Source organism: Vombatus ursinus, unplaced genomic scaffold (genome assembly GCF_900497805.2).
Source record: "Vombatus ursinus unplaced genomic scaffold, bare-nosed wombat genome assembly UNPS02014864.1, whole genome shotgun sequence".
Taxonomy (NCBI): domain Eukaryota; kingdom Metazoa; phylum Chordata; class Mammalia; order Diprotodontia; family Vombatidae; genus Vombatus; species Vombatus ursinus.
The window spans coordinates 9,763,673-9,788,510 of NW_020954642.1; the positions used below are offsets into that span (position 1 = coordinate 9,763,673).

The 24,838-nt window shown below is 36.2% G+C and overlaps 1 protein-coding gene across 1 annotated transcript in view; it reads right to left on the bottom strand.

Moving 5' to 3' along the window:
- The window catches only part of CDH8 (cadherin 8), a 475,466-nt gene that overhangs the window by 208,955 nt on the left and 241,673 nt on the right, over positions 1-24,838 (bottom strand). Inside the window, exon 4 of the mRNA XM_027842077.1 lies at positions 6,700-6,867. Within this exon, the coding sequence (XP_027697878.1) occupies positions 6,700-6,867 (168 nt within the window). The remainder of the gene's footprint in view (positions 1-6,699; positions 6,868-24,838) is intronic.

A 24,838-nucleotide genomic window follows, 5' to 3' on the forward strand; every position in this document is an offset into this window, starting at 1 on the left:
AAACCCAATCTCATTTAGATATGATTTTAATTAAGACAGATATCAAGCAAACACATTCTGATACTTTTAGAGCTACTATGGAAATCTTTAAGAGGTATTGCAAATGGTATCTCCTGAACCTGTTATTTTCCTTTTTTCTCTGCATCAATGTTACTATATTTGATATTGACTTCTTCTAACAAAGGGAATGATTTTTACCCTAATCTGCCATTACTGAATACAAACAACAATTTTCTGAGGAAGAAGGGTGGCTAATTAGATGAGCCTTAAATGGCATTGGCAGCCTTAAATGATGTCAGAAAGTGGAAAAGGAGGAAGTTTCCACTTCAGACCTCACTCAAAGCATTCATCAAAGGCAGTCTACTATTTGAAAGCAGGTTTTCATTTGAAAACAGGTTCATCAACATTGCCCCTCCATTCTTTCTCTACTTGAATTTCCAGAGAGGAATAATTGTCTTTTGACATTATTAGGGTTTGTGCCATTTGATTGAAGGGGAAGCCAAACATTTATCTTGAGCAAGTTAACTAATAGCCATACGAGCCATATTTACATTTGCCCTTATTAGTACTCAGTCTGAAAATATATATTGTAGGCATCATTAAAGAATTCATTCCCCCAACCCCCACCAAAAATCCCCTAAAAATTCAGAAGAAATAAAAATTAGGGAGCAAACATATTTACCAGAGGCAAAAAAAATAAAAAAATAAAAAATGTGCCTTCCTAAATAAAGGAGCTCTCTTCCTATTATCTTCTCCCTAGCCAGATTTGACTGAAAAAACACAGTTTCAAGGTCTTCAAACATTTCATTATATCCAGAATGTATCACTAACGATCGTTTTGTTGACTACTGGATTTAAAAGGCCCCTTTGGACACTAGACATTTAGTTGACTCTGGACAGTGCATTCTGATAAAACTTTGTGTAATTTCTGAGGCATATGTGTTGAAAGACCCACTTTCTATTCTATGCTTGAATCTCCTTTCAGTCCCAGAATGAGCCAAAAGCTGTCTCTGCTTGTGAACTTGTTCGCCATAGCCCCAAAATGGCTTTGGTTTTCCCCTGCTGCTGCATCATGATTCATATACACCTTATCATGCATTAGTTTATCCAAGTAAAAGGAAACATTGAGAATTCCTGCGAGAAATGGGTAAAAAGCATCTAAGTTTTAACCTATCAAGAAAGGTAAAGTTGTAGAAGCGGTATCAAGAGGAAACCCAAGAAATTCAGGGCAGAGATAAAGAGGAGGAAGCACAAGGGTAAGAAAGATTTGAAAGAATCCAGAAAACAAATTACGATTTTGCCCAGGGATGGCCCAAACCACCTTCCCCTGCCACTGTACTTCAAATATGTTTAAGAGGTAATCAATCATATCTCTTCACTTTTCACCCTTCTGCTGAAATGGACATAGGTGACTTGCTAGTGTGAATGATGATTTAATGAAAGGGCCAAGCTTCTTCAAGAAGCTGGATGACCCTCACAAAGTCATTTCACAGGCACTGAAGCTATGGCAGGCAGCTTTTTCCTGGGAATAGCACTACTCAGCTATCCAGGAAAACAGGGTTCTAGTTCCAGCTCAACCTTGAATGAATCATTTCCTTATGCTTCACCCCCCAAAAAAAATTCTTCCTTAAGCTCTAGTGGGATGTTTTGATATCTACCATTTGAGTCTCATTCTTTTGGCCTAAGACTCTGTTCCTTATTAAAACGTAGGTATGGGTGACTCAGTTTTTTCATCTATCAAATCAGAGCGATGAATAATATGATCATTAAGGTCTCTTCTGGCTCAAACATTTTCAGGAAAGTTCACTAAATTTAAAACTAGATCTAGGCTTAAGTAGCTGGGCTTTTATCACTGCAAAGCTTTATGGTCATAGGCAAGTCACTGAAACTCCCAGCCTCCTTGGCTAAAGAAAGAGAAGAATATTTAATTGTACAAGTGACTCTTCAAGGTAGGTGTTTGGTATGAGGAAAGCAGATTTAAAATTGCAAAGTATGATAGAAACATGAGTCAGTTTAAGTGCTACACATTCAATTGTTTCTAATAAAGATAGCCATCAAGAACCTAGTCAAGGCTCCTGGATCTCCTCTGTCTTTGTGCCAGCACTAGGAAACAGGGACCTGAGCTTTTATTTCATACTAATAGTTTAGTGAAAATGAGAAGTCCAGTTATAGATCAGTATTCATTGTGTTTGGGGGAACAGACCCATCATTGGACTGATCCTGGGAAAGGTGTAAAGTCATTATACTTTCAGTTTGGACCTATCCAACTCAAATTTGTGTGTATCTTTTTTCCCTTCTCCATTAGCCCCCTTTCAGTGATCCATTATAGAACCACAGTCCTAATGGTGAAGTGGATGCCAAGGGCCATCTATGAAATGACCTTTTTTTTTTTTTAAACAGATGAGCAAACAGATCTAGGGCAATTAATGTGCCCAAAGTCTCTAGAAAACTTTAGAGGAGAGAGTTGTCATAAGTAGTCATACTTAACCTCTGATTCCTGTTAATCTCTCTTCTTGAGAACTCATTCATACAAAAATTTCCATGCTTGATAATGTTTAAAGTGTTATTCTTTTCTACATAGACCTGCATTTTAAAAGGGAGCAAGATGTTAAGCTAAAAGAATGAGGCTCGAAAGGCAGGTACTGGAAGATCCCCCTAGAGCAGAGAGGAGGTGTTTGTTTGGGGGAAAGGGAGGAGATTGGGGTGGTGCAGAGTTGAGTCTTCCTAATATTCCTGAAATCATAAATTTCCTCTGCCTCCTTACAAGAGTTTTTCAGTGGGATTCTCTCTCAGAAATTGCAACAAAATAGAGCCGGAAGTGGGGTACCTAGCACTTAATCCAGTGCCTCAATCAGCCTAGCTATTTAATAAAATGTTTGTTAACTTAATGGTTTGAGTCAGATTTGAGTTCACTTCTCTCATTTTACAGGTAAGAAAACTGAGGCCTGAGAGCTGAAGTGATTTGCTCAAGTCACATGGTTATTAATGGGGGAACCAAACCCTAGATCTTCTGGCTCCCAGGCCACTGCATTTTCTCTTGTACCATCTGTGTTCATTTGTGTACTCTTCCTTTCCATCAGCTGCTTGGTGCACAAACAATAAGGGTCAAGGACAAACAAGAAGGAAAAAAGCAGACTGTGCAAATGCTTATTGAGAGCCCTGTGTGTTAGGCTCAGCCCAAAGAGCTGTCTCTTGCCATTACACTGATGTGCTACTCTGTGAAACTCCACATAAAAGTGTCTGCGTCATTAGACACATGCTCAAGTCCATTGCACTCCTGCCCTGCCCTGGCTTCACAAGTGAGAAAACATACTACCCACTATGCCCTCCATAGAAGGGAAAGGAAAGAGCACAGTGATTGCACATCTCATTGCCAGGGTTCGTGTCTCTTGAGTTAAGCACCAGCAGGATTCCTAGTTTTAATGAGTGGCACAAATGAAACTCTATAGGAGAAATTGCACTGTTTATATACCAGGGGGCTGGCAAGCACAATTTATGGCTAGGAAAAATTGGTTTCAAAGAGATTACCTTCTATTTAGATTGTATATATTTCATATGCACTTAATTATTTCATGATGTCTCTTCCATTAGAATGGGCACTGTTTGAAGGCAGGGACCATGTTTGTTTTTAATTTCCTCCTCTCTGCCCCCACCCCCAAGAACTTAGTGCAATGCCTGGCACATAGCAAGCCATTAATAAATTCTTTTTTGACAAATGACTGACAGGCGATCTGAAATATTTCCTTTGTAGTCAGTGTGAATAAGCTCCACAGGAACTCTGGTCACTATATCCTGAAGCAGGAATCTATCTGATGTAGATACCAGTGAGTTACCTATATTGAGATTAAACTCATCATTTATCAATGCCTTTTTGCCCTATTAAAATATGTTGTATTTCTATTAAAATGTTTGGCTGCCCTTCCCCATGTCCCTAGTACTTTCAGTAGTAACTTAAAAGTATATAATTCACAAAGCATTTACCATATTTAATATCATCCAATCTTTATAACTCCTGGAAGAGAAAATATCAGAGAGTGGGATTATATTTATTTTAATGACCAGAAAACTCAGGCATTATAAGTAAAATGGATTGCCCAAGGTCACACAAAACTAGCAGAGAATACCGTAAGAACTCAATCCCAATGCCTTCTGATTCCAAAGTCCAGCACACCCTCCTCTAGACCACAGCTGCCTTTCTACTGAAATGTATCAAAATTTTGAAAAATGCTGTCATCAATAAGGAAAAATCTCCACTTGCACCTGCCTAAAGTTAGGCATCTATATTATATTATTGCCTAACCTCGCCTGCACTATGTAATAAAGCATCCTGAAGCATTTCCATGATGCTTAAATCATGGTTGCTGGTGTGCCTCAAATATCTGTTTGTATTTCTTTATGTATACTTGACCTAGAAGTCTTCAAGCAGTGACTGGATGGTTAATCATCAGGGATGTTCCAGAGGGGCTCACCACCTAGGATCAAAGATGGTCTAAAGCAATGTTGTCAAACTCAAATAGAAATTAATCCATATTTAAAGATCCCTGTAGGGCATATGTTGATGTGGTTTTAAAATATGATGTTATCTATGTTTTATTGTATTTTATTCACCTTGTTAAATATTTACCTGGTTCAAGCTACTTGGGATCATTGCTAGGGTAGGCCATATATTTGACACCTGTAGTCTAGAGGACCTTCAAGGTCCATTTGAGCTCCAGGATTCTCTGAATCTGCATCTACTTTATTACATATTCAGTCAGATTCTCTACCTTTCATAAAGAAAAGAGGACTGGCGTAGAAATATCAGCCTAGCTACTCTCCTGCACAGAAAGGCTTTTGGCTGCCTTGGCAGGCAGGCAGGTTTTTCTCTCGGGGAATCAAATAGTATTCCAAAACTTCATGAAGAGAGGACCAGAGACTCAGTCTTTGAGTTGGAAGGGAACTTGAAAATCATTTTATCAGAACTTTTTGTAGAGGACAGAACAAGACTGAAAAGCTGTCAATCGCTCAAAGCCACGCGGCTTTGGCAGAACTGATCCTCAAGACTAGATTTTCTGATTGGTCTTCTAGTGCTCCTACCATTGTGGTAGACTACTTTCTTCTTTCATACTCTAAAACCAAACTCTGAGGACTTAAGGAAAGAGTCATTTACTAGAGATATGAAAGGCAAAAACTGCAAGCGCCCCTCTATATTTCTCCTTGTGCTAAAATAGGCATCTCTAGTATCCCTATTAACTCTTTTAGGATTCTGGGATATTATAGTATTAAAATTACTGAAGTAGGAACATTACACACACATAAGTAGACATGTATATATATATATATATATATATACACACACACACACACATATATATATACACATATATATATATATATACACACATATATATATATATTCCAAATGGGACCTATTAACTGTTATAATATCATATAATTTATGTGTTATCATTGATTAATTCCACATAAATGCATTTCCCAGGTAACTGAAGTCATTCAGTTAAAAAAGAAATCATTTAAAAAGAAAATACTTGTTGTGATATCATTATCAGATTTTCTTGCCTTCTTAAATATAGTTGATACAACAAGGAGCTGTGATTTCAACTATGTGAATATTGATGAAGATCACAACATATTAATCCCTTAGGAATTGGGTTAATGAGGTGTTTTGTGTGTGTGTGTCTGTGTGTGTCTGTGTTTGTTTGTTTGTTTGTTTTTTAGTGGCCAGGTAATTATAATCTCTGTGGCTAAAATCTTTGTTGAAGAACCACTCCGAATTGACCTGGTTCTCAGACAAAGGACATAGGACAGTCCACTGATGGGCCTGTATCTGAAATACAAAGCATTTACAGAAAATGCAAAGCATTTACTCCATTTCCAAAGCCCAGGGAAATCCAGTGTCACCTATTTGCCACAATGAGGCATCAGAAAAGGATTTTAGTTGAGCAAAGACACTGGACATTATTTGTTGATGAATTAAAATTAACATTAAGAACACCAGTGATTGTTCTGTGTGCACATGAATGGCTTTGGAGACAACTGAGATATCTGTCCTTATGCAAAATGACTGTCACGCTTCTGTGATTTTCCTCTTCTTTGCTGTTAATTCCCAGTTTTTATTGATATCATCGAGTCATCCACTAGCAAAACTTCCCTACATCTCCCTTACTCAAAACATACGCTACTGTTTTAAAAGTAAAATAATCAAGCTTTTAGAAACCACTTTCCTTAATTTACACATAATTTTTAGTTAATAGTCTCTAGTGTGGTGTCTTGATGGGGGCTCTAGACCCTTTTTCTTGAAGGGCATGGATTTTATGATAGCTATTTTTTTTAATTAGCAAAAATCCTTTCTCCCTTGCTTCTGAGTTTGTAACTTGTTTCCTACAGCTTAAGTTTTCTTGAGATTTAACTATTGAATCTGTGGGATTTTACTGTATTTAGGTTTGAAGTCATAATTTATTAATATATTAATTCATAAGCATAATATATTAAATATAATTGTTGACTTTTTGTGCCCAAGTTTGAATCAGAGAGAAGGAATTTCTTTTATTTCACAACCTTAGTCACTAATGTATAAAGTATTAAGATTTTGTAAGGTCTAACATGTATGTAACTCTTGTCCAATTTTAACCTCAATGAACCATAAAATACAAATGGAAGTTCAGAAATAGATCCCAACCAAAAATAGTTGTCACTTACTCTGGGCAAACTTGGGAGGATTGTCGTTGACATCAGTAAGTGTAACGGTGAGAGTTGTGGTCCCAGACAAGCCTCCTGAATGCCCACCCATGTCTTTGGCTTGGATGACCACCAAGTATTCCTCCTTTGCTTCTCTGTCCATGTTGGGAAGAGCTGTTTTAATAATTGCTACAAAAGAAAAAAAAGTGGCATATTAAGCCAGAGACAAAATTAGAAAATGGGCCTACATACTGATTATGTCCTTTTTAAAGCTTAAGTTATATCAGAAGACTATAGAATAGGAAAAAAAATACAGAATTTGGAGTCCGGACACCTGGGTTCACAAAACTTTTCTGTGATTTATTAGCTGTACAGTCTTAGACAAATTAAGTCATTCATTTGGACCTCAGTTTCATTATCTGTAAAATGAGGCTGATAATAATACTCAAATTGCTTTCTTTACCAAGTTATTGTGAGGAGAGTAATTTGTCTACTGAAAAGCTGTTTATAACTTGTTATTCAATATTGTTGCCATGATCACAAGAATTACCTAAGGAAGAACTTGAGAAATATATAAACTAACACATAATCTAGATTTTCTTTTCTCCAAATTAAAACGTAAATCATAGTACCATCATATTCATACAATTGTTCTGTGGGAAAAATTACTAGCAAATGAATCCTAACATCTATTACATATCTGAATTCTTTTGCAAAAGGACATAAATATACAAATAGCTAAGAGCTTTGGTATCAAAGATAAATTATTATAAAACCCATAAATATATTAAAGGGATGTACATAACAAATACAAATTTGAAGCTACAAGAAAATGACAGTATTAAATGACATAATAATTGATGATGATAATAATAATCTCACCATAGCATATACTCATAATAACCAAGCTAAACATAATTTTTAAAGCTTTAAAATATAGAGAAGAAATCCAATCATGTGGAGAAAAGACAGGTACATATCATTTTGCCTGCTACTGGAGTTTTCCCAAAGATACTTTCAGGCAGCATTCAAAAGTTGAGCTTATAGCCCAATACTTATGTTCAATTACAAATTATATTAAACACCTGTGCAATAAATAGTCTAGCTAACATTGTGTCAAATATTAATACCAAGATAACTTTCCTCAGTAGTGTTTGTCTTTAAAATTTGTTGAACAAGAAGATAAAAATGAAATTATGATGATGAACAGCTCACATATAATTTTATATTTATACAACACTCTAAAGTTTGCAAAGCACTTTACCTCGAAGGTAGATTATAAAAGTAGTATTAAACACAAATTAGAGATTAGAAAAATGGGGCTCAGAGATAAATTACATAATAGTGATAACAATAACAACAGTAATGGTAGTGGTTAATATTTTATAGCACTTCAAGGTAGATGGTAATGCAGTGGATAGAATGTTAGAAAGACCCAAGTTCTAATTCAGTATCAAGCACTTTATTAGTGGCATGACTCTGAGAAAGTCATTAAACCTCTGTTTCCTTCAATTTCTTCAACTGTGCAATGGGGTTAAAAACAGAAACTCCCTTGCAGGGTTATTGTAAGGATCAAATGAGATAATATTTATGAAAGTTCTTAGCATGATGTCTGACACATAGTAGGTACTATATAAATAATTATTTCCTCCCTTCTAAGGTCTGCAAAGGATTTCACATAAATTAACTCATGTGTAGGTTTATTATCATCCCCATTTTACAAGGGAATATACTGAGGCTAAGAGAAGTTTTGGCCTTTCCAGGATCACACTGTTAATAAGCATCTGAAATTCAAATCCAGATGTTCCTGATTCCATCTCAAGCATTTTATATACTATATCATGCTTCCTCTCAAAGTTATGTAAATAAGGGTGCAGACCATTGAATAAATCATTCAAATCACTCCGCCCAGTGTAAAATAAGTATCAAGATACTAAACCTTTGTATTTTAATGAAGTGAGAACATTTTGCTATTGAATCAATCAATATAAACTTTAAATAAGTGTAGATGCTCCCTTGATAAATTGAAATGACCTCATACTTGAAGAGCAGGAAGAATGTTCAGGTTAGTTGAAGAAACTTGGTCATGCCCTATGGATCATCTATAAAATATTGAGTCAATTCAGGTCCAAGAGATTCAGACATCTGGTGGAGGAGATGAAATAGAGATACCCCTGAGAAGGTATCATTAGTTGAGAGAAGAGAGCATCTGAGCCTTAAGTCTGGGTATGTTCCCCTTTCTCTTAACCAAAGGAGGAGCTAGTGAATTTCAGAGCAGCAGAGCATTTGGACTTTTTCACTGAGATCCTAGTAGCACTCTCCAGGACAGCAGTGGCTGGTGAGAGTGTCTGCATAATAATTCTATGAAAGACTAGATTAAATATGGAAAGCTGATTCAAGTCTCAAGGTTCAAGAGGATTCAAGCCCAGCAGAAAAAAATGCACTATACCCAAGGGGAATAAAGCCACCAATAAAATTACTTCCAGGAGGTATTATGCTACCCTTTTGTCACAGGTGTTCTCTAAACTTCAGCTGCAAAATCTATGGAATTTGAATATACTTGTGGGAGAGTATGTCATGGACTATTAGAGGAATGGCTTATACAAACTATGCTTACCAGGCCACCTTAGCTAATTAATCTGGGTAAATAATTTATAATAATTGAAAATCACAACAAGAAGCATGGTAGCGTGGCCTCATGATCAATAATACTACTCACCCCAACCCCACCTACTCACAACCTCTTAGTTTGGAAATGGAGCTAAACACTGAGGGTACTAACTGATCAGTGTGAAAGGAAGTGAGGAGAATAATCTCAGAGCAAAGGAACATAATTAACCCTAAATGTGGAAGACATGTCTTCTGACTCCATAAGTCAGTATTTTTTTCCACTATTGAATGATTTTAAACTGGGAAGGGCATAGAAATCATCTCACAATTTATTTTACATCTTTAATAATTAAGGTGCAGAGAGGATTAATGAGTTACTCTGTGTCACATATATAGTTAGAAGCAGAATCAGTTTTCAACCTTGGTTCTTTGACATTAAAAGTCCTGTTCTCTTTCCATCACACTGAACTTCCTTTTTAAATCAGCACATTTTCTTTCATCTAGGGGAAAGACAACATTCTCTTCATCCCCCCAGCAATTCTATAAATGTTAAACCCAATTGGAAAATGTGACACTTTCTCTGTGACTATTTTTTTATTGTAATCCTGTTTTTTGAACCATATGTTTTAATGAAATCATCTGTCTGTAAAAAGAGTGCAAGGAGTTCATGTTAGCGAATCATTTGAGTTGTCAGAGCGCCAAGGGAAATCTAATCCACCCGGGCAGTGGGCTTTTGAAAGAAAGCTCAAAGCTCTAGGGCTCTTTATTAGACATAGAGACTACTTTTCTTTCAGGGATTCCCATTCAGAGAGCACTCAACTGGAGGACATTGCTTATTTGGAAACATTTGCTATAACTCAATAATATGCTTGGATTCAGTAGGTTGTTTCAAAAAGTAATCATATTACACTGTAACTCTATGGATCCTACCCACATCATTATATCTCTATTAGCTTTCCCCTTTATTTAAAAGGAAAAAAAGAAAGAGAAAAAGGAAGCAAAGTAGGGGGAGGAAAGATGATAGAAGGGGAAGGGAAAGGGGAAGAAAGGCAGATTGGATAAAATCAGAGAGGGAAGAAAAGAAGGGAAGGAATGGGAAGGAAAGAGGAGGGAGTAGAGAGAAAAGGAAGAATAATGGGATTAAAAATTTAGAACTTGAAGAAACCTTAGAGGTCATCAAATCCGACCCTTTCATTTTACTGATGAGGAAACTGAAGCAAGAAAAGATAAAAACTTGCCTAGGCTTACACAGCTAATAAGTGTCAAAGGTAATATTCAAACACAAGTCTTCCAGGAGAGGAGTGGGTAAGGAAGGAGAACCAATAAGAGAGAGTGAAATAGAAAAAATGAAAAGAAAGGAAAGATAAGGAAAAGGGGGAGAGGAAAGAGAAAGTGGGGGAGGAGGGAGAGAAAGGGAAGAAAGAAGAGGCAAGTAAATGAAGAGATGGGAAGGTATGTTAGACAACTAAGAAGTGTTTTAGTAAGAAAATGTCTTAATTAGCATATAAATTATAAAGATGTCCAGATGGCAGGAGTGCTTTAGAAAATACACACACATACACATTTGTATGTGTGTGTGTGTGTGATTACTTTATCTTCAGGGTCAGACTTTCAGAAGGTGGGGTTAGAAAATTGCTTCTTTCTTGCACTATTTCCTATGGGAAAACTATCATTCATCTATTTTAGGTCTTTTTACTCTAACCAAGCACGACCTTGCAAAGTTATGCTATCAATGCTAAAGACTGACACAGAGCTGCCACTGATGTAAGTGAAAATTAGATAGTGTCCTAAGGGAAACTAGCTCACACCATGTTCTAAGGCCCAGGTTAGGGCAAGGCACGCTCTCAAAGGCCCTTAGGTCACCTCAGACATTCATCACTTGTGGTTTGCAGGGTTCCTCCATGGTTATGTAGTTACCTTGTGTCCTATATAATCTTATTCACAGCATCATCTCGGAAGATTTGAAGCCCTATATTTCTATTAACTATTTTTGAATACCATTATGAGTAGCTGAGTAGTTGAAAGTAATGTAAATTTTAGATCAGGGCTTGATTTATTTGACTCAGTCAGAAAGGTTAGGGACCTCACAGTCTCGAAAATGAGAGGGTTCCTTAGCTTATAAGACCTGGCATGATAAGTTAAATAAAGACTTCAGTCAATAAGCCATAGAAATAAAGAATATAAAGAGTCATGGGATCATAGGTTTAGAGCTATGATCTTAAAAGTCATCAAGCGACCTTAAAAGTCATCAAGTCCAACATCCTTATTGTAGTACACATGAGAAAACTGATGTTTTACCTGTGTAGATACACACAGTAAGTTAGTATCTGGAGGAGGATTCAAACCCAGGTCTTTGTTAGTCCAAGTTGAACTCAAGGGCTGCATATTTCAGTCATTTAGTCATGTCTGACTCTTGATGACCTCATAGACAATACTGTCCATGGATTTTCTAGGCAAAGATACTGGAGTGGTTTGTCATTTCCTTCTCCAGTGGATTAAGACAAACAGAGGTTAAGTGACTTGCCCAAGGTCACACAGCTAGTAACTCTGAGGCCATATTTAAACTCAGTCTTCTGGAGGGCCCTGTGCTTTATCTACTGAATCATCTAGCTGCCTAGTATATTGACTTAGAAAACAACACATTAACATCATGTAGGCTGCATTATATTTTTACTTTGTTAAAATTTCTCAATTACATTCGAATCTGGTTTGGCTGCACTTGAGAATTTTACTTTCCTGCCAAAGCTCACCAAACCATTATAGAATATATTTCTAAAACACGATTACCTAGGCTAACCCTTACCTTTTAGGGATGAGATGCCTTAAGCCCCATGCCTAGAATGGACTTGTCCAAGGCCACTGAGCTGGTAAATGGCAGCTATAGAACTAGATTTCATGAATTAATGAGTGTAGAATATTGTTTGTCCTTCATTTTCATGGAGGACTGATGACATCATGGGGTGATATCTTGGACTCATGTGTAAATCGAATTTACCTGAGGTAGAGTTGCACAAAGTCGTTAGCTTCACTCTCTCTTCCAGAATCATTGACATCTCAAGATGACTATTGATGGCCTGGGATACAATGATTGGCCTTGGTGTTTTCGATGTCTGACTGAGCTCTAAGCACTCCACACCACCTACTGTAGCCACTTTCATGGCTGTTGGAACGAATTGTTCTTATCCATCCATTCCACTGTAGGAAATCTTCGCGTGCTTGGGTAGACAGCCTCTAACTCACCATTGATTAACCTCAACCTGGTTTAGCCCATGTGCCAAGATTGTTTACCAGAGTGTGGCCACTGAGTATGCTACAGCTTCTTGGAGCTGCATGTGAGAGTTGAGTGCCAGTTGGACATCAAAAGTGGATGAGCAGCCCTGATAAGGGCTCAATAAGCCCTCACACCAGAGGTGCTAGTTTTCCCTGAACATCCTGTACACCCCAGGGTAGAATATTGCTGATATTCTCAAAGCACAGGTCAAAAGCACCAATGGTTCTCTATGTGCGCTACAATAAAATGCAAACGCCTTTCATTGGCATGAAAAGCCCTTTGCAATCTAGCTCCAACCCATATTTCCAGACTGATTTGATGTTCCTCTTCCTCACGCATTCTGTGCTTTAGCCAAAATGTCCTATGTGCTGTTATCCAAACTTATCATTTTATCTCTTGCCTGAAGTCTTCATACAGGCTGTAGCCCATGTTGAAATGCTCTTTCTCTGTAATCTCTGCTTCTTAGCATCTCTAGCTTTCTTCATGGATCATCTTGAGGGCCCTATCCTATACTAGGCCTCTTCTTCCCTTCAAACTGCTTTATATTAACATTACATTTATTTTGTATTTTCTTGTTATTTTATGTGTGACTTCCTACAAGTTAAATATAAGTTCCTTGAGGAAAAATAAAATTGTTTCAATTTTTTATTTTTGTATTGTCCTAGTAGCCTAGTAGACCAGTTTCTGACACATACTAGTAGGTGTACAATAAATGCTTGGAGAATGAATTAATGAGTTAGAACTATAAGAAATATATAGTTTCTCTTCAGTTACCAATCCTCTCTTAATACATATTAAATCATATGTATAATATATTGAATAAAATTAGTGACTTCTTGTGCCCAAATTTCAATCAGAGAAAAACTTAGACAATGAAGGAATTTCTTTTATTTCACAACCTTAGTCACTAACGTATGAAGTATTAAGAAAATGCTCTCTGAAGCATTTGATACTGTTGACCACTCTCTTCTCCAGATTTCAAGCATCCTCTTTCCAGGTTTTCATGAATTCCTCTGTCTAGGTTATACTTCTATCTTTCTGACCATTCTTTCTCTCTCTCTCTCTCTGTATCCAAAAGGGGGAGTGCAACTGTTTTACTACTCTTTTTTTCCTGCTTTCTCTTTCCTACTGCATCCAGAGTGAAAAGACCCCAGTTTATCCACAGTGCAAGAGCTGTGAACTGAACCAGTAAGAGAGAAAGGACTTCCTTTCTCTCTCTTACCTTTTGGCTCCAAGGTTTCCCTTGGCCTGGGGATTTATGTTTTCATTCTGCATTGTTTTTCCTTCTCAGTTTCAGGTGCAGGCTGGATGTTGCAACCAGGCAGTCAATCATGGAAGCCTAGAACTTGAACCCAAGGGGAGATTTGAACTTGGATCTGGGATTGTGTGCTCTATGGGCACTGAGTTCAACTATGAATCTAAAATTCTTCTTTCCCAAAGTATGAGGTGCTATAGGGGAGGATTATGCCTCTCATATCTTGGGGGTTTAAATGTATATATTTATGATTATGCCTTTGATGTAAATATTCCTTTACAATCTTAAAAAAATGTGGATAGTCACCCTTTTCACATCCACTAACAGTGGATATAGCCAGAGGCTCTGTATAACCTCTTTGAGTGATCTCATTAACTCCCATGTGTTTAATTATCATATCTATGCAAATGATTCCCAGATCTTTTTATCTATCTTTAGTTTCTCTCCTGAGTTCTCCTCCCATATCAATAACTTTCCAGTGCACATTTTGAGCTGAAAGTCTAATAGACACCTCAAACTCAACCTGTCTACAAGAGAACTCACTTTCTCTGAAAACCTACCTTTCTTCCAAAACTCCCTATAACCACTGAGGAGTTCACTATCCTTCTAGTCACCCAAGCTCAAAACCACGGTGCCATTCCTGTCTCCCAGAAACTTGGCTTCTGCCCCTGGAACACTGGGCTGTAACAGTTGAACTTTCTCTTTTTCTTGCTCAGAAACAAGCCTCCAGGTATCTTTTCTGCTACCTGGACAATTTGGTGCTGTGAAGGTGTTTGCTCTGCAGGCCTTCTTTATATGACATTTTCCTCCATTAGAATCTAACCTCCTGGAGGGCAGGAACTGTCTTTTTTTTTTATATTTGTATCTCCAGTACTTAGAACAGTGCCAGAAACATAGAAAATACTTAATACATGCTTTATCTATCTTCAACTCCTCTCTCTTGATTGCCTGATGTAGTCAAGCAGTTGTCAAATTTTGCATTTGCTTTCTTTACACTATCTCTTTTATATACCCTCTTCTCTTCATTTATACATCTATCACCATAATTCAGGGTCTTGTCATCTCTCAAGTAGGCTATTAAAAATCATCTCCTACTTGGTTCCCCTGCCTCATCTCTCCCCATTGCAATCCATCATCCACATAGGTGCCAGAGTGACTTTCCAAAAGCATGATTCTAACCAGATAACCATCCCCCTCAATAAACTCCAATGTCTACCCCATTACACCTAGGATCCGGTCTTTTAACTTACTCCTCTCCAAAAACACTATGGTCCTATGGTACATACTAACCTCCTCAATGTTCATTACACAAAATTTTCCTTCTTCCATCTCCATGACCTTCCATTAGTTACTCCCTTTCCTCACCAGGCCTGGAAATTTTCTACCTCATCATCCCCAACTCTCAGAATACTTGGCTTCCTTTAAAACGGTTCACTCATGACCTCCTCCCAGAAGTGTCCCTTGATCTCTACCAACTCTACTGTCTTCATCTCTAAGGCTACCTCCAATCTACTCACTGTATATCTTTTGTGTACTGATTGACATATGTTCCCTTCTCCATTAGAATGTAAGCACCTTATAGGCAGGGGATGTTTTTTTTTTCCTTTCTTTGTATCCCCAGCACTTAGCTTGGCTCTTGGCATGTAGTAAGTGCTTAATAAATGTTTATTAACCACTTATAAGATCATAAATGAAAAGTTAGAAAACATTCAGAGGTCATCTATTCCAACTGCTTCATTTAATAAATGAGGAAGTTGATCCCCATAGAGGGAAAACCACTTCCCCAATGTTGCACAGTTTGTAAATGGTAGGACCAGAGCTGGAGTGCAGGTCTTCTAACACTAAGTGCAATGTTCTTTACATCACATTTTATGCTCCTCTTTATGAGCATGGAGGGCTTATTGTGAGGGTGCTGCTATTCTGGGCTTATAATGTATTAGGATGAATTAGTTATTACTATTTCTTAAGTCCAGAAATTTCTCCTGACTCACCAGGATACTACTAATCAGGAGATCTAGCTCACTATTTGGCTACCACATTGGATTTCAATTTCTCCTGGAAAATAAACAAGTTTATATAAAGCTTCATGAGTGGTTGTGTTTGGAAAAGTGTAGATATCTTATGGGAAAACCTTTTGCCACTGCTCATTACTCCTTGAATATTCACTCAATTCTTCAGCTTTCTCAAAAATATTATCTCCTGATTCTTCTCCTACCTGTGTAATTCTACTTCACTGTTCTTTGGAGAATCATCATATAGCTCACACTTCTTATGCTTAGAGTATTCTCCAGTGTCCTTTCTTGGACTATCTTCTCTTATTTTTTCCCCTCAATAGCCTATCTTTTTGATCTCTAAAGATACCATAAAGTCCCTAAATGGTGAATATTCTTTGATCCTGAGATACCACTACTCCATAGGTTCCCAAAGCGGGTGATACTGTCCCCAGTATCCCCAGAACCCAGGGGGTGCTGGAAAAATCCAGAGGGGCAACACAGGGGAGGCATAGCCTCAAGTGATACAAATTTCAAGAAATCTGTTAAAAGATTAAAGAAAGTAGATTTCCAGGGTGGTATTGAATAATTTTTTTTTAAAGGAAGAGGTAAGCCAAATAAGTTTTGGAAACTTTGCTACTTTATCTAAGGAAGGAAAAGAACTCATATGAACATAAATATTCATAGCAGCACTTCATCATCAACATCATCATCATTGTAACACAGAACTAGAAGCTGTGTAGCTGCCCAAAAATTGAGGAATGTCTAAATGCATAACATTATAATGGAATACTATAGCTCTGTAAAATCCTGAGAATTGTTACATGAAGTGATACAGAGTGCAATGGGTAAGACCAGGAGAAAAAATTTACAGTGACTACATTGAAAAGGAAAACAACTGGGAAAGTCATAAGAGCTCTAATCCATACAATTTCCAATCTTCATTCCAGAAAACTTATGATGAATCATGTTTCCATCCTTCTTTGCAAGGATGTGATGGACTAGAGGTGGAGAATGAGAAAAACATGTGAAGACACTTTTAATATGAATTTTTTAACTATAATTATTTGTTAAAAGAACCTTTACTTTTTTGGAAGGAGAGTTTTGGGGAGAGTAAGAAGAAAATTGATAATGATAATTCCTACCACCAAAAAAAAAAATTCAATGAAACATTTTAAAAATACACGTAAGAAGAAATAGATAAGCTTGACAGTGTTAAAAAACTACCTAATTATATTTAATATACACATCACTTAAAATAATATGTACATAATAGAGATTCACAGAGTTTACATAATCATTATTTTTCTATTTTTTGTATGAGGAAATACTCATGTGTGTTGATGTTTACCAATTTCAAAATAATAATAAAAAAAGAAGAAATAAAACTACTATGCATGCATTTGATTATAATTTCTTTGTGGATAACTACTAAATATACATCAAGCTTTCATTTCCCTCCTGAGCTCCAGCCCTGTATTACCTAATGTCTGTGGGAATTCACCCCCTGAAAGTCCAACAAGTGTCTCAAACTCAACATGTCCAAAGTGTAGCACATTAGTTTTCCTACTAAGCTCCCCTCTCCTACTAACGTTTTCATATCTGTCCAGAGTAGCACTATCCTTCCAGCCTCCCAGGTTCACAACCTAAAATTTTCATGAGAATTGCTGGGAGTCATGATAACTCAACTCTTTCTCCTTCCCCCATATTCAATCAGTTGACAAGTCTTGCTGATTCTGTCTCCACATCTCTGGTATCCAACTTCTTTCTAGAGGACTAGATTCATAGTTTAGTTCAATTCCCATAGAGCACAGTCTTAGTTCTAAGTCCAAAACCCTCCTCAGGCTTAAGTCTCAGGCATCCTGACTTTTCAGGGCTGCCATGTTAGGAAAGTCTAGCTGTTTGCACCATCCCACCTTCCTCTTTGGCAAAATGAGGGAATAAGACTAGAAATTATTCCAGGTCTCTTATAGTACTCATATTCTGAATTCTGTATTCTAGGTTTCCTTATAGCTCTACAATCCTAGGTTCTATGTTTCTTCCAACTCTAACATTGTTTAATTCTATGAGTCTTCCCCTCTTGGTTCAACCACACAAATGAGAATAATAACTGATAATAATTATTGTATTTATCTTATTATATTATATTATATTATAGTTATTTTAAGGTTTGCCATGCTCTTCACAAATGTTATGTTATTTTATCCTCACAAGTCTCAGAGGTAGGTGCTATTATTATCCCCATTTCACAGAGGAGGAAACTGAGGCTATGAGAGATTAAATGATTTGCCTAACTTCACACAGCTAATAAGTATTTGTGGCAGAATTTGAACTCAAGTCTTACTGACTTCAGGCCCATTGCTCTATTCACTTTAATACCTAGCAGCCTAAATTCTAGATTTAGAAACATAAAATAAGTTGTACTACTATCCCTCTGGCCATCTAAATGCATGATCTTACATAAGACACTTCTTGTATGCCCACAGTTTATTCAGCTAAAAAAAATTAAATTAAAATAAAAAAGGAAACAGATGATTCCTAAGATACTTAGTATTTCTAACATTCTCTATTCTATGACAAACTCAGACTTGATTTTTAGACATAAGATCCTGGACTACGGAAGAAGACCTCCTTTCATCCAAACAGATTCAATTATGTTCACTTTTTTTCAGGTTGTTGAGACAGGAATATGAATTGCCACATTTTAACAACAAGGTTAGGTGAACAACAACAAACGTGAGGGGTAGTGATTCTTCAGTTCATCTGAAAAGCTCACATAATCAAAACAGACCAGTCTTGATTTAAATCATCAATTCCAGAATTTGTTTTCCACTACTAAACCAATGAATCTGTCGTACGGTTATCATTCCGGAATTCAGTTCCCTGCTGATGATACACAGATCAGTTTGATTCTCTCTCCTATTTTAAAGAGATATTTTTAGCTCTTATTTTCTCCCAATCAAATGCAGATTTTCCTGGTGCAGAAGTTTATGAAATTAAATCCTTCTAGCACCAAAGTTCTTACCAGTTTTGAACATCTGTTCAGCATGAGTCATCCTCTGGGGATTACTTCTGATTATAATCCAATTTTGTCATCTCCAAATTTTAAAATTTGTATTTTTTCCCATTCCATTGTCTTTGGCATTATCTTTTGAGAGGTTATTTTGTATTCCTCAAGAAGGCTTCTTTTTCTGATTTTCATGATCTCTCCAGATTGAGGCCTGTGGCTCCATGTGAAAGATATGAAGATGTTGATTAACTCTTTTGTTATTTCAAAGGCTGATTACTGTAATTCACTCTTCTTGGGTCTCTGAGATTGTGCTGTTCAGAGATTGCAGTTGATGTAAAATGCTGTGCTAGGCTTCTCTTTGGAATAAGACTTGTTGAGTATATTATCCTAGTTATAAAACCACCTGCTATGTTAGCCCTAAAATCCCCCATAGTTTCAAAGCACAGTTGTTGACCTAATCCCTGTGACTGATGAGCTCAACTGGTTTACGAATCTTGTGAATGAATCTGAAGTCAGCTTTTCCAGTTCAGTGGGGGCCCATCACAGCTTACCCTGTGCTATGGGGAGATAGTGATCATATAGCTGAAAGAATACCAATGACCAGTTATTAGTAGAACTTGGACAGAGGTTGTGGATGGCTCAGCATATTCCTTCTACACTACTGGAAAACAGTCCAAGAAGACTGACTTGCAGTGGTAGATCAGCAGCAATTTTATGATACTTGCAAAACAATACACTTTTATCAATAAAAGTTCAAGTTAATGAGTCAGACCAACTATTTGGGAGACTACTTTTCCCATCATGGAACTGAAAGTTGAAATGAGGTCTAGAGATCCTTCAAACTTTTACTTTATTTTTAAAAATACCTAAATATTTTCCTTGTTCATTAATTCCATTGTCCTCTATAGCCCCCTCTTGTCCTTTCCAGAGAGGCATCCCTTAAAATACAGAATAAAAAAAGAGGAGGAAGGAAAAAAAATCCTCTTATCTAACCAAATTGTCAGTAAAAGTCTAACATTAAATGTAATATTACATACACACGGCACCCTACAGCTACAAAGAAATGGACAGAATTGGCTCTTTATTTCTCTTCTTTGGGACCAAGGTTGGTTGTTATAAATTTCGAATATTCAGTTGTTGTTGTTGTTGCTGTTGTATTCATTTAAATTGCTATAGTCTTTGTATATATTGTCTTCCTGGTTCTGCTTACTTCACTTTATAGCAGTTAATGTAAGTCTTTTTAAGCTTCTCCGTATTTATCATGTTCATCACATAGTGATGTTCTTTTTCAAAAAAATTCATTTTAGTATTTATTATTATTGTATCACTTTTGAAGTTAAGAAGTATTTTTTCCCTGCCTCCCAACCTCCTTCCCTAGAAAAACAAAACAGAAGAAAATAAATAGTCATAGGCATTCTCACAAAGTTTCATGTCCAAAAAATATGTGTTTCATTCTGCATATTTAGTTCATCATCTCTCTGCCAGGAGGTTGGTAGCTTTGTTTTATTATTGGTCATCTGGAATTATGGTTGATTATTTGATGATCAGAATCCTTAATGCTTTCAAAATTCATTTTTATGATGATTTTGTTGCATATGTTGTTTTCCTGGATCTGCTTACTATACTCTGCACCAATTCTGTAAGACTTTTCATGTTTTGTTTTGCTTTGTTTTTATGAAAACATTGCCTTCATAATTTGCTATGGTTCAATACTATTCTCTTATAGTCATATAAAATAATCTGTTTAGCCAGTTCTCAATTACAAAATTCCATTATGTACACAAGACAAAATATATTTAGGCATTCCCCAATAGACTGGCATCTACTTTGTTTCTAGGTCTTTTCTGCCAGAAAAAAAAAATCTGCTATAAATATATTGGAGATTGTTGTTGTTGTTGATATCATTGGGATATATTTTAGTCATGGAATCTCTGGTTCAAAGAGCATGGGCGTTTTAATAATTTTCTTTGCATAATTCTAAATTGCTTTTCAGAATGGCTTGGCTTATTCTGAATGCTCTCTCAAGAATGCATTAGTGTGGTTTTCCTTTTACCGTTCCTCCAACATCAACAATTCCTGCCTTTTAATCATCTTTGTCAATATGCTGGGTGTCAGATGAAGCCTCGGGAATGTTTTCATCTGCATTTCTCTTATTATTAGTTATGTATAACTTTCTTTCCTATGGTTGTTAATAATCTGAAATTCTTTTGAGACTTGTTAGTTCCTCCTTTTGGTTTTATATATTTGTCAGTTATCCAAATTCCTTGTATATCAGAGCCTTATCAGAGATACTTGGTACATTTTTCCCCAGTCAACCTCTTCTTTTCTGGTGTTAATTTTGTTTTTGTAAAAATATTTTTGATTTTGTATAATCAAAATTATCTAGTCAGTCTTTTATAATTGCCAATGATTGTCACTGACACTTGTTTGGTTAACAATTTGGCCTATATCCCTGCATATGTTAAGTCTATGATTTGCTTCTCTTCAAATATCTATTTTTATAATATTACACTTACTATTTAGGCAACATACATTTTAATTATTATAGGATATGGTGTAAGATGTTAATGTAAACCTAATTGTGCCAAAATACTTTCCACTTTTCCCAAAAATTCTTGCCAAATCAAGATTTCATTCCCAGGTTACTTATGTTTTCAGTTTGTTATTGAGTTCGATTACTTCCAATTCTTCTTACTCTAGTCTAGTCTATTGACCTATTTTTCTATGTTTTAACCAGTACCAAATGATTTTGATAATTGCTACTTTATAATACATTTTGAGGTGTAGGAGTGCAATTCCCCTTTCACTTTTACCTTTTCTTTTTTTTTTCCTTATAAGACAAAATATAACGAGTCTGACCAATGCCTTTTAGGGCTCTTTTTTTCTTTTTACACATTTACACATTTTATAAAATTATGAATCCATAGAATCCAATTTCTGATCATTCAATTGCTAAGAAAAATATACCATTATACAATGTCAAAGCAATAAAAGCAACTTCAACATCTATCATATGTTTTTGGTTGAATCAAATTGTATGCTGGAGTTAGTTTAACTACAAATTAGCTATATGAGAGAGTAAAGTTGCCTTCCCTCTCTGGTTTTCAATTTCCTCCTCTATAAAAATGAGAAGTTTATGTTAGATAATCTCCAAGATCTATCCCAATTCTTACATAAGATATTCAAACATTTTATGTTCTATAGTCCTTTCCAAATTGACATTCTGTGTGTCTGTTAATATTTTGCCTTGCATTTATTTATAAGTCCCCTTTCCAAAATTATTTTGCAAAGGTCCATGTCTTAAATTATCCATACGTGACTGTACAATAACCAATGGATGCTTCTTAAACTGGTGATTCCTGCGGCAATGAAAATCTGTAATTATTCCCATTCAGAATTAAGATGAATATTCTTCACCCCAAGTAAAAGCACAGGAAATCCTCAATCAACTGGAATTATTACAATGAAGAGCTCAACATAAATAGGAGTTCAGAGAACAATAGTACTATGACCTAATTATATTAATAACATTAGGGTGAGTTAAAAAGCTAGAGTCAAAAGTCTCTTTCAATACTAACCCCCATTTCTCTTTTTAAATTTCCTCTTTTATTATTCCTTTTGCTTTCCTTTTAAATTTATTTGAATTTGTTTTAAACATCAGCATGTATGAACATTTCCCCATACATAGAACAGAAAAGCAGAGCTACATATGAAACTGTGAATTTCCACTATGTAAGCTTGTTTTTTAAAACATATTCCAAATGAAATATAGTAGTTTCAACACTGGACCATATGTCTGTGATGCCTACTAAACTTCCTTCTGCTCTCTTCTATGAATCAAAAAAAAAAATCTTTGATGTTTTTATCACCAGTTCATATTAATATACTGGTTTACAATTCACAAAGGGTTTCTCATAAATAACTATGTAAAGTAAATAGCAATAGCATTAGTAGCCCCATTTTTCAGACGAGGAATCTGAGGGTCATACTGATTATTATGATAATGCCATATTTAAAAAAAAATTTAAAGGCAAAAGGCATTTTCCCCAAACCAGCCTTAGAGATAAGTAGTGCAAGTATATTAATTAAGCCATTGCACAGTTTCAAAAAGTTAAAGTGACTTGCTCTGTCCCCAGTCACATGTTCTGTAGTTAACTGGTAGAGCACAAACTCAAACCTAAGTTCTGTCATTAATCCAAATGCTTGTTCCACTCTACAAAGTACCTCTCAACGGAAAGCCCTTTCACCAAAATCAGTCCATAAATAGTACTTTACTGTGAAACTTTCTGTTGACCGTCATACAAGTTATACATGTGCAACTATGTAAAACATTTCCATATTAGTCATTTTGTACAAGAAGACTCAAATAAAGAAAAAAAGGAAAGTGAAAAATAGCATGCTTCAGTCTATATTCGATCAATATCAGTTCTTTCCAAGAAATATATATATATGTATATGTATATGTATATATTTATATATAAAATTCTGGGTCCTAGAGAGATTTAAGTTCCCAATAACTTGGGAAGGAAGAAAGAAGTCTTCACATGGTACTCTGCTCCAGATGAGCTAAAACCCTTCAGTGAACTCTTGATTCCTGAGGGTGCTTCTCTGTGACACATTAGTCCTGATTTCAATTTGTCTCCATGGAGAACCAGTGACACTACAGTGGGGAAATCGGCACGGAGGAGAGAAACAATTCCAAATTTGTGTGAGTTCTTGCCCCTAGACTCTCAGAGGGCTTGAAGATTAATATATCAGTGGATTGCACTGTGCCCTATTGCATGTACCAGCAGCGCCTGTCACTGGGCTTGTATTATTCACCTTCCAGCTTGGTGTCTCCAGTCATAAAATCATAGCCAATGGCAAAGCAACCAGAATAAAATGTGGCAGTAGTATCATTGGAAACAAGTTTATTTCCTGTGCTGCAACCAAGGGGAGAAGTTCTACTTCGTGATGAAAATGGGAGGAGAAGGGAAGTGAAGGGAAGGGATGGGAGAGGAAGTGAAGGGAGGAAAAGTAAAAAAAGAAAGAAAAGAAAACGAGAAAAAAAAACAAAAGAAAAGAAAATCTGAAAAGATCTAAGGGATGTTTTAAAACTCCTTCCCACCATTAACATATAGTGACAGATACTCTAGCTACTATTAATGATACTAAATTCCTTAAAACTTTCTTACTACAATCATACCTACACTTCTGTATATAATTTTTATCTAAGAAATTTTTTTAGTTTTATATATATGCACACATATACATACACACATATATGTGTATGTGTGTATTATATATATATAATTTAGACATGAAAATGACAAGTAGTAAAGTACTAACCTGACGTACATACTTGAGTCACTTAAAATTCAGAAATTCCTACCCCTTCACAATAATTCAAGTGAAAAAACTTCCCAGCTTTGCCTTGGATAATCTCCTAACCACTTTCCTACATCTTGGGGTCACATATTCCCTGTGCCTCCACAACCAGAGCATGCAACTCTTGCTTAGGTCTATTTGAAAGTGAAGCAACATGATACTGGAGTATCTGGGTTTGGGTCCTCACACTGTTACTTGTTACCTGTGAAACTTTGGGCAAGTAGTTTGACCTATCTAGGCCTCAGTTTCTTCATCTAGAAAATGGGGAGGAGGTGGACTGATGCTCTTCAAAATCCTTTTCAGCCTTATTCTAGGATCCTATAACCAAGTCACACACTATTCAGCAGGAGTTCCAAAATCTTTTTCCATGTAATGACCTATTTTTCTCCTTTCCTTCTAATTCTTACTTGCTCTGTACTCTCTGGCTCTCTTCTCTCAGATAGAACTATTGCTTCTTTCCCCTTTAGCTGCTTAGCCGAGATATTTATAATAGACATTAGCCATTTCTTTTACCTTTGTTTTCCAATTTTTTAACATTTGTATTAAAGTTTGCAGTTCCAAATTTTATCCCTCACTCCTTTCACCCCTCCCCAGTCCCTGAGATGGTAAACAATCAGATATAGGTTATACATGTGCAACTATGTAAAACATTTCCA